Source organism: Branchiostoma floridae, chromosome 9 (assembly GCF_000003815.2).
Source record: "Branchiostoma floridae strain S238N-H82 chromosome 9, Bfl_VNyyK, whole genome shotgun sequence".
Lineage (NCBI taxonomy): Eukaryota > Metazoa > Chordata > Leptocardii > Amphioxiformes > Branchiostomatidae > Branchiostoma > Branchiostoma floridae.
The window spans coordinates 4,722,273-4,733,586 of record NC_049987.1 but is presented as its reverse complement, the minus strand read 5'-3'; the positions used below and the strand labels follow the sequence as shown (position 1 = coordinate 4,733,586).

At 41.5% G+C, this 11,314-nt stretch overlaps 1 protein-coding gene across 1 annotated transcript; it reads left to right on the top strand.

Moving 5' to 3' along the window:
• Positions 1-789: 789 nt before the first annotated feature.
• Positions 790-10,825, top strand: LOC118423001 (neurocan core protein-like). Its single transcript, XM_035830895.1, has 7 exons — positions 790-944; positions 2,161-2,255; positions 2,775-2,888; positions 3,235-3,345; positions 4,106-4,276; positions 8,575-8,735; positions 9,752-10,825. The coding sequence occupies exons 1-7, from the start codon at positions 796-798 to the stop codon at positions 9,869-9,871; spliced, it is 921 nt and encodes a 306-aa protein (XP_035686788.1). The 5' UTR covers positions 790-795; the 3' UTR covers positions 9,872-10,825.
• The last annotated feature ends 489 nt before the right edge of the window (positions 10,826-11,314 follow it).

The following is an 11,314-nucleotide window of genomic DNA, read 5'->3' as shown; positions in this document are numbered from 1 at the left end:
ACGTGATCAGTACGAATATGACATTCTCATCAAAGAGCTTGCAATAAAGGACTCCTATTCGACAGACTCGACCCATAGCTTAGCTACAAGTAGAAGAAAGACAAGGTCAAAGCTACGAGTGATTGGCTAAATCCACACATGATTGGAACTTACACTTCAATCTAAAGTAACTTAGCGTCTGTGTGGTCTACTGTACATGAACCATTTTAATCATAATGACAAAAATGTAATACTTGTAATTAAGAAGAAAAATTAAAACGGTGAAGAGATCAACCATTGTGCCCGGGCCTGTATTGGAATTTTTGCTGAGAGTCTTGTCATTAACTTCTAAATCGTTTCTCACGGGAAAGCTGTGTAAAGTCTTTATAAAAGTAGGGTTCACAGCAGAAATTGCTCACAGAAGCTCGTCTGGCAACGCTGAAGAAGTGTGGAACAGAAATCTTGTTTCTGAAAGAGACCTTTGAGGTAAGGTGAGTTTTATCTGGTTCTTCTAGACTGATTTCTAAACCTTTTCAAGGCCATAGAGCTCGTTTTATCTCAAATTTACTTCCATTTTTGTCGTAATGCTGGAATGGCAACCTTGATATTGAACAAACGGGAAGTATTTATCCCCTTTTGCTTCAAAATGTTTCATATCTATACTTATACTTGAAGCTATGTGACTCCACTGCCCACACAAAAAAAGTCTAGAGTCGGCAGGTTTTTGTAGGGTAGTTAGGAAAATAGGAAATACAATATTTGTTTCTTAGGCCTAATCTTTATTCTCGTTATTTGAATATACACAGATTTCCAGCCATGCGTCTACTCCTCCTGCATGCTTGTATTGTCATCGTCTTGGTTGGCAACTCGGATGCCTGGTTCATCCTAGGTCCTGGGTTGAACAAACATTCTAAGAAAAAGGAAACGGTCCCACGTGGCAGTGAGGTCAACACCGAAACATCCAGGTATGTTAAGCCAGTCTTTACATTACATATGATGAACTTTATTGCTCGACATTTGTACATGGTACAATGTATGGCAACTACTGTTACACAAAGTACAAAATAGGTGTATATATGATGATTGTCAGTACTTCAGCAACAATGGTCATTGACATGCCAAGATGAAATTCAAATCAGCATCCAAGTCCATGTTGGTTAGGTGTTTTCGTACAATTACAAAGTGGTTTGTGGCGTCATGTGTGGCGTAACTGGTAGGGCGTTCGGCTCAGAATCAAGAGGTCCCGAGTTCGAAACCCGCCGTGCCCCCGACGTTGTGCCCTGTATCTATCTGTATCCATAACTTTATAGCGAGTATAACCACCCTTCGGCGTAACAAACCAGCTTCGCAGGCACGGGGCGCGGCAGCAGCTGGTTCTCTTGGTAAATTAACTTTTCACGACCTTCCTCACTTCACCCTGGTGGAAAAATGGGTACCTGACTTCGGTCGGGGAGGTAAAAGAAAAATCCTACGTTTACCTTCTGTCGGTACTGTGTATGTTACACTGTTAATATAAGTCACAAACTTGAGTGCAGTGCAACAGTATCCTCGTCTGTCCAAAAGCACATAGAGATAAAGTGTGCATCACGTGATCACAAACACTATCGAAGGATAGGATAAGTTTTGCTTCATGTCAGAGACCCAGAAAACCCACACTTCAGATTATGACATTTAGTTAAGATAAACCCTGTTTGGGCACTTGGGCGTGACACATACGTCGGCGGGTAGGATACCCTACGGCTCCCGAGGTAAAGTTGAGTACGGGCGGGCACAGGGTTCGTTTCAAGTCGGTATTGAACTCGGCCCGGGATCCCGTAACAAATGCAAGCCGTGACCTACCCGTGGTGTACACCCAGAGGTGCCCTCCGGTAACCGACAGTCCACAGGGACAATTTCTTTTTTTTTGGCTTCGGAACCCGGCCGGAGCTCCATCCCTGACGAGCACCAGTGCGGCCATTTTGGATTTCCCTGGGTCATCCGGGGTCATTGCACCAAAACGAGGCTAGGCAGTCTCCATTGTATTATGGCATAGTATAGGTAGGCCTCAGTGGAACGTCGGCTTAGCAAGGCCTCCAGCTCTGACAGTGTGGCCCAGCAACGAGACCACGTCACACTACACAATCACAATCAGTTGTGAGTTATGTTTGCTGTTCACCTATATAAGGTTTTTGTTTCTTTTAGAAACACTGGAGAAGAGCCCACCGTGCTTTCCGCTCATTACACCGTGAACGGTGCGACCGTTCCTCCCAACCTGTACTGCACAATTTGCCCAAATGGTGAGCGAATGTTTTTGTTCTTAAAATGATAGTATTTTAGACTTTAAAAATGGGACAGCGTGGGTATTTTCCCATTTTGTTTTACAAGTAAGAAGTTTGAGAATCACTTTGTGGTTAAACAATGGGACAGCGTTGGTAACATATATTGTTTCGCAACAATGTCAGGTCGCAAACGTCAGTTCGCAAAAAGCCAAGTCGTTTCGCAACAAGGTACAAGTCGTTTCTTATTATCCCATTTTCTTAACTAGTAAGAGGATCGCGAGAAACACCTTCTGGTAAAAAGAAATGGGACAGCGGTTGTGTTATCCTTTTTTTTTACCAGGTAGAGGTATGAGAAAACTGATGAAATGATGCTAACCATCTACTAATAAATGATCTGTTACTTAGCAAGTAGTCCAATATCATGCAAACTATCGTTATCATTTGATATGATGCTTACCTGCTCTGATTTAAGTGATACTACTGAATCATTAATGTTTCAACGTGTTAAGCTATAAGATTATTTTCTTCTTCAAACAGACATCAGTGAGTGTAACGAAAACACTTACAAACATGGGCACTGTGTGAGCCAATCTGGCGGTGGCTACAACTGTACCTGCTCACCTGGATGGACTGGGCAGAACTGTCAGCAAGGTGACTTTTTTATTCTTAATTACCACTATTTACTGTTTTTGAGCAAATTGTCTTCGGAACTATGTGAAAATACGCTTAAATGTCATAATCTAGGTAATTATTACTAAATATGAGGATATTTCAGGGATAAAATTTCTGTCTCTGCCGCATATAAATACTAGTAAATAAATGAAATGAAATGAAGGGCGGCTACAAATGTACCTACTCACCTGGATGGACTGGAGTAAATAAAGCAAATGGAGCAAATGTAGTTCAAAATCTCCACATGTTTTAGTAGCGATGTACGCAACTATATATGTCAATCATTTCAAAGATCGATAGCGTTGTTTTTTTTTCTACGAGACAGACATAGATGAGTGTACCGGGAACCCGTGTCAACATGGACAATGTGTGAACCAAGATGGCGGCTACAAATGTACCTGCTCACCTGGATGGACTGGACAGAACTGTCAGCAAGGTGAGTTGATTTTTAGCATGAAAATTCATCTCTAGTCGTAGATGGATAAACTGAACTTTAACTCACCAACACTAAAACCGATTGGGACTTACCCCAAATTTTCGGCCGACTCCGTCAGTCTTGTTTATGGAATGGACCCATCTACTAGCTGTAGCTTCCGGAACGTGACTGCAGCAGAGGGCCGTACATGCGAGATAACCTGTGTCGCCTCCCGTCTTTGTTCAGCGATGGACGACGGCGCGGATGTGTCATTAAAAACGAGAATCCTTGAACATCAACGACCAAGTTTTGTGAACTCAGAGGTTTCTCAGCATATACACAGACTCGCCGGAACACTCTGTTTCGCTTGACAAAGTAGAGTTCCTCGAACGAAGCTATGTACATCCACGCCCACCGTCCAAAGCTGAACAGAGACGGGGGCGACACAGGTTATCTGGCAGTTACGACCCTGTGTTGCAGTCACGTGTCTCCATTGTCACGTTTCGGAAGCTACAGTAGACGGGTCCATTTCATGAATACCACTGACGGAGTCGGCCAAAAATGTGTGGTATGTTTGGTGTTATCTTACAGCAATTAGCATGGTTAAATAGCTATTCTCGCTACAGCCAACGATTGCAAAGTAAATGGAATGACTGCAAAAACACTCTTACACTTTTGCAAGATGTATTCTCAACTGGAACAAAACAAACTCGACTTGCAATTAAAGCTTCTTGCACATTTTGTGTCACAGTTAGCTCATCAAACGTACTGTTTCTTACAGCCATACAATGTCAAAGTGGATGGAGGGAACACAACAACCACTGCTACAAGTTGATGAGAGACAAAGCGAGCTGGTCTACAGCAGATTCTATGTGTAAGACACAAGGTGCCATCCTGGCCTCTATCACAAGCAGCGCTGAGAACAACTTCATCAAAGGTGTCATCTCGAATGGTAGGTTTTGAACAGAACAGATTCTTTTCAATCACAATTATAGCTCTTTTTTATCATTCTTAGACATTTGCTTTTAACACACATCAATGTACATTTGATTTATCGGTTTTCTGATTTAGAAAAAAATATAACAAAAATCCCATTATAACATACTACAAGACTTCGGAGACTTCATACCTCCTTAAGATATTCAGTTTTCACCCCAAGTTTTAACATTACTGCCATGCAGCATAAAGGAACAAGAGACTAGATAGGCCGACATTTGCTGAAGAGCAAATACAGCATATTTCAGCCATGCTATAAGACTTCCAAAATCACAAAAAAATTATAAAATCATTTCAAAGGCAGATATGGAAAAATTGAAGACAAAACATCTGGGGTATTGGCCCACCCTACCCTTGTGCCAAATTTCAGGTCATTCGGTCTAGGAACGACGGAAATGAATCGCTTTGAAGATTTGACAGTAGAAAGAAGAAGAAAGAAGCAGAAACATTACGAATACAATACATTTCACCATACCTGTGGTATGGCTGAAATATAACTATCAGCACCCCAAACCTCGTGTGGTAGGTGCCCTATTTCCCAGCATGCCGGGTGGTGTTCGAAGTTGTCCGAAGTTGTCCGAAGTTATGACGTCATCCTAACCATTACGTCATCCTAACTTTGGACAGTCAGCCGGGTGGTGTACGAAGTTGTCCGAAGTTATGACGTCATGCTAACCATGACGTTATCCTAACTTTGGACATTCAGCCGGGTGGTGTCCGAAGTTGTCGAAGTTATGACGTCATCCTAACCATGACGTTATGCTAACTTTGGACATTCAGCCGGGTGGTGTCCGAAGTTGTCCGAAGTTATGATGTCATCCAAAGTTGTACAAATTTTACTTGTCTTTTAATTTACTCAGGATGGTTGTTAACGTTGATGTTTATTTGGCACAGAGTTCTCCTAATAAACAACTGTGTGTGACCGTGTAGCGCAGTGGCAGTTTCTTCGGCCCGTGACCGAGAGGTTGCGGGTTCGAATCCGCCTGCTGTGTTACCGATCTTGTGCCCTTGGGAAAGGCACTTAACACGCCTCACTCAAGTGAAAATGAGTACCTAGCTTCGGCTCGGGCCGTCCTTCGGATAGGACGTTAAATGGAAGTCCCGTGTTTGGGGAGAGCAACACCGTTTAACCAAGCACGTTAAAGAGCCCGCCACATGTGCGAACATCCACCCGAACGGATCAAACCATTCCGGCCAAAAATAGGGGTAGGGAATCTCCCGAGCAGCCCTCGTAACCCCTGCTTCGCCTATTGGGTCAGTTAGTCCTCACTCATAGTGAGCAATTGGGCTGGTCTCAATCATGATGTTTCTGACCTAGGGCGAAGAGTTGCTGTTACAGTTCCAATCATGTAACCCGTAACCTTGAGTGGCCTCCAGGCCTTGTTACGTGGTGACCATTGAGTAAAAAAAAAAAAACTTTATTATAGAGTTCTGTTGCAAGAGGAGAGCATCAACTTCAATGTTTATATCTATCATAACCATTAAATATAAAGAATACCTACTTAGTTACTAAATGAATACAACTTCTGAAAACTCTATGTAATGTGCAAATAACTGCGACTGTGAAATCGTACTTCAATCAGTATCAGTAGTACAGGAGCCAAGTCCTGAAAAAAGCCTAGAAATGAGATTTCGTTGCAACCACTTTACAGAAAAAACAAAAGGTTTGACCTCATTTTGTGGTAGAGGGGTCTTTGGTCCATCGCCCAGCATGATTCTTATGTTAAAATTGTGGTATCACTTTTATGCTAGCTAAGCATAAAGGTAGAACACTTATTCTGCACAGGTGAAAAGTTCAGTTTTAAAAGGGGAGGGGCAAAAAACAGTGTACCATTGTTTTTCGATCAAAATTGTTTGGCCAGTGGACGAGAGGGTGGAGATGGACGTGCACACCCCTCCTTCACCTTAAAAACCCAAGTGCAGGCTAGGCAGACGGGTCGCCTTAAACCCGTCTGCCTACTATTGTCTTCCGAGACAGACGGATGCTAACTATGGGGCCTTGCCTGATGACTTAGACCTACCGTGCGAATCAGACCCTGCATATCAAACTTTAAATCATCAAAATTCGTTAATGAAATCCGGAGATATGAATGTGTGAAAGATGACATATCTACCATCTTTTATTGCCAATATCGTTGCTAAGGCCGTTTCTAAGACCGTTGCTAAGGCCGTTGCTAAGGCCGTTGCTAAGGCCGTTGCTAAGGAGGTTTCAGATCGTCCTCCACAGCAAAACTGCTACGCAGAACAATTTTTCCGATGTATTTTTCACTGGTTATCTCGGTAGAAGTGTTAGGAAACGTATTGTTATGTTTAATGTTTGCAGGAATATACAGATGCAATCACCACACGGTAGCACATAAAGCTATGCGTTATTACCCCACGCCTGTCATCAACTATATCCTCCCATCGATGCATCCCAGACTAGCTTAGACCCCACTTCAAGATTGAGCCAGCGTGTATCAAATACTGTCTTTTTAAATCACATAAACCGGGAGATTGCCAGGATGGAAATGGGGCTTCCTACCGAGGTACAGTCGCCGTGACCAGATCAGGCAAGACGTGTCAGCGCTGGGACAGTCAGACACCGCATGAACACGACAAGACAGCCGCTAATTATCCGTCATCCGGACTGGATCAGAACTACTGCCGGAATCCGGACGGCGAAGCCGGAGTGTGGTGTTACACCGAGGATCCCAGCACGAGATGGGAGCGGTGTGACGTACCAGTCTGTGGCCTTGGTAAGGTCTATGGCAATATATTTGTTTCAAAAATACGGGAGCTATATACATGACGTTTTTCCTAAATTCACGTCACATGGGACGTAAAAGACGTGACGTTCGACGTATTATAGAGATGACACACTTACGTGCGGCATGCTTGACGTCCTTTTATCAATAACTTAGTTAACGATTGAGTAGGACGTGACTAATGTGCACGTCCCACTTTGTAGAACGTGCATGAGGTTTAACAGATCCGTGTTTAATTCACGTCAAGTGTGACACCAATTACGTGATGTGTTTCTCATATTTCACACGTACACGTCATGTCCGACATACCAAAACACGTCACTTGTTTTTGAACGTGTGACATAAGGTTTAAATTAAAGTAAAGAATTGAGATATAGTTTTGGGTGTGTCTGTGTGTGTATCTGTGTGTGTGTCTGTCTGTGTGTCTGCCTGTGTGTCCGGAGTTTTGTAGTGAGCATATCTCAAGAACCTCTTGATGGATTGCCATGATATTTGGTATGTGGGTAGGTGTTGGGAAGACAAAGATCAAGGTCAATTTTGGGTCCCCTGGTATGTGCCCTTAGTACTGCAGCAGAAATTCGTTTTTTTTATCTTCTGAACTGGATGCCCTTTGGTCTTGATTTTTGGATGGCAGATAGCTTGTGACATAAGGAATATGTGGTGTATATTTTGGCCCCCTAGCAGGTTGCTCTGGAACTGCAGGAGCACTTTTGTCAAAATCTTTTAAGGAGGATAACTGAAGACGACACAGTTACATGATATTTGGTACGTAGGTAGGTTAGACATTGATGCACATCAGAAAGTGCAAATTATGCAAACTGACACTTAATTTGCATATGTCATTAGGAAAATCTGTATTTGCAGTGTTTCCTTTATAGAACTAAAACATGTTATATATGTAGTTTGTGGCAGGTGGAACATTAGCAGATACCAATTATGCAAGTAAGTCCCTAATTTGCATCATTCATGTAAAAGTGCCACAATTCATTGATGTGGTAAATGATTGGTTATTTACAGGTGTACATAACTAAGCATAGATTATGCAAATGTGGAAGTCATTTACATAATCGGACTATTTTATGGAGATATGAGGTCTCCGAACTCTTGTCTTTGTCTGTTTCGTAAAAGACGTCACGTACCTTTGAACTAAACACAGGACCATGTGACGTGTGACACCGGTACGTCACGCACCTTATGCCACACGTTAAGGAACATGTGCATGTTTTGGTATGTCGGACGTGGCGTATGACTTCTGTAAAAGACGTCACGTACTTTGTGTCACACGTGACGTGAATTAAACACGGATCTGTTAAAACACGTCACGTACGTTCTACAAAGTTAACGATGACATCAGTCACTTAATCGTCAACTAAGTTATTGATAAAGAGAATGCTGCACGTAGCCTGTGACGTACATAGCTCCCGTATTTTTGAAACAAATATATTTCAATTTGTAGATATATATAGAGAGAGAGATACACAAATCATTTCTATTTGCTTCCTTACAGCCCGCGAAAGTGTCTGGATTGGACTTCATAAGAATGGGGGATCTTGGAAATGGGTTGATGGTTCTGGAGTGAGCTACAAGAACTGGGACCAGGGTGAGCCTAACAACAGATCCGGCTGGTTCATTAGAGCTGGAGGGAAATGTGCGAATATGAAATCTTCGGTGAGTGTTTCTCTTGATTAGGCCTTGTTGATTTGATGTATGTATTGTATGTTGATTTGATTATATGGATAACATCAGCGCGCTCATCAATTTTCATAAAATATAAAACTTCTCATAGAATAAAAAGTTTTCAACCATACTCTAAACCGTACAGACCAGCTCCAAAAGAAGCAAATATATGCAATGGATTGCAAAACAAATAACGGAAAACTATACCAATGTCTTAGAATATCCCCAGGTCTAAGACGATGTGAAGGGAAAAAAGAAGAATCTATTGTTCGGTATACTATGTTCTGTGTGTTCCGTCATGTGTTCAACCTTCCTGATCACTTTACATTTCATAATGAAGGCAAATTTTATTTTTCATTCGCACGCTCGCATCAGTTTTTGTAGTTCCCAGAGTATGTCATTCATATAATGCAATCAACATTGCCTTATAGAACATTAAGATGAAAGGTCACCATTACAGACATGCGCAGAATTAGCATTTTGATGCTTGCAAAAGTAAGTGTAAGAAGCCTTTTTGTTGGGAAATGTTGGCATTTTGGAGCTGGAAATTATGGGCAGGTATTCTGGCTATTTTATTTCGTGAGAAAAATAGACTTTCTACCATGTTTGGAGTGTTTTAGACAGTCTAGAGTATGTATAGTTTGGGTGTTATCAGGGAGGTCAAAGGTCACCAGAGTTTCTTATTCTGTTTGTGGGGGCGCATTGCACCGAACCGAATGTTTTCAAAATCGCCATATGCACTCTTTAGAAGTCAGACTTGCCTGCCAATGTGAGATTTTCACCAACTAAACCTTGGGTAGGTGACTTTTGACAGCCTTTTCCCTACATCTTATGCATGCAACAGGTGCCTGCCAGCTATTGGAGGTCTGTACCCTTAATTAATGAGATCTTTGAAGATGAGCACACCATGTGGTGCATTTCTACAAGACTGTGAACTGAAAAATTTGATTGTAAGAGTCGTGCTGAAAAGAAACTAAGAATTGTCCGTATTTGGCATTTTTTCCCAGACCAACAGACGTTCGTTGTTCTCAATGACACGTTTTTCGACACCCGGCAAATGGGGAGGCAGCAACTGCAGCAACGGATTCCATTTCATTTGCAAGAAGTCCAAAGACGTGACATCCTAGTTGATGTAAGAGGTACAAACCGGGACTGCATATTTGGGGCCCAAAAGCGACAAGGCTTGGAATCATCGAAGTGACCGAAGAAACAACAATAGTGAATATAAAAGAATCTTAAACCACTCTTGCATTGAAGTATTTTAGTTTTAGTAAAATCGCAATGTAGAACAATGAAATTAACATTCAAATAGAAGATGCCAAAAGTCATGGTCAAGTCCTTGACGTTGACTTTTAATCTAACTGCACAATCACGAAGCATTTTATTACATAAGTTAACAGTATATGGTCTTGTTGCCCGACTAAGGTTGAACGCAAAACTATGGAATCTAACAAGCGTTAGCAGGCTGTTTTATTTGTGTATCATAAAAAATCACTTCTGTACACTGTGTATTTTAGGTTGCCCAGATTAGTAGCAATTGTTGATGATAGTTTGACGTTTTACACAATTTACACCTGGTTATCAGCACATTTTCATCAATGTAACCAACCCCTAATAACGGACAATACAATAAACAGATCCAGCTAGATTTAATATCACTATACAGTACTGCATGATAAATGAATATAACTAATTGTTTTATCAACAGACAGATGAGTTTTGTACTATACCTATTGCATTTATTAAGTGTGTTTAAAACATTAGTGGTATCACTTATATCACTTATACTGAATGCTACACATTCATCATAATTGGTAGCAAGACTACAGCAGGTTGTTACAAATTGAACATAGTATCATTGCATACAAAAAGCATGTGCGCTGATAAAAGTGTAGAAGTTAATGTGGGTGATAGTTAAAAACGTAGTACAGCAAGCGTAATGCAATGTGTATCAAGAGCACGAAATTGAACTCTGCATCGACTTAAAATAAAAAGCTTTTGTGAGAACTGAACCATGCTGTAATACTGTCAATTTTATGTCTCTGTAGTTCATAGCTTGACTCATGATTTTTTTTAAACGTACGGACAACAAATTGCTGATCAATTTGACTTATAGTATTTGACTTTATAGACATTTGTGTTATGTTGCCAATGTCTTTTGCTCACACTAAAGTGCGGTACCATACCTTCAAAGACACAAGGTCTCATAACACAGTATTTATCCGCGACCCCAGTCCAAAAGTAGTTCGTGTTAAAATAGTGCCCCGCAGTACTTGCAAAGGTCGTAGTTATTCTTCCGTGTACAACAGCGAGGTGGAATCTGTGGTGAATGGTAGAGGAATACATCGGTATTGATACTGTATAAGTTGGATTACGTTGCTTCTTCGGCCGGCGTGGATTTGCGCCTTGAAACTGTTACCGGCACTTCCTGTTCGTCTCCTGCAGTTCCATGACCTCCGCTTGGGGTCAAATCAAAGTGTCTTTTATAGAAAAACGAGCCGGCAAATCTATGCCCATTTTCAGATATTTTGGAGGTTGTACCCTCAACTTCAACATACTATATTCTTGTA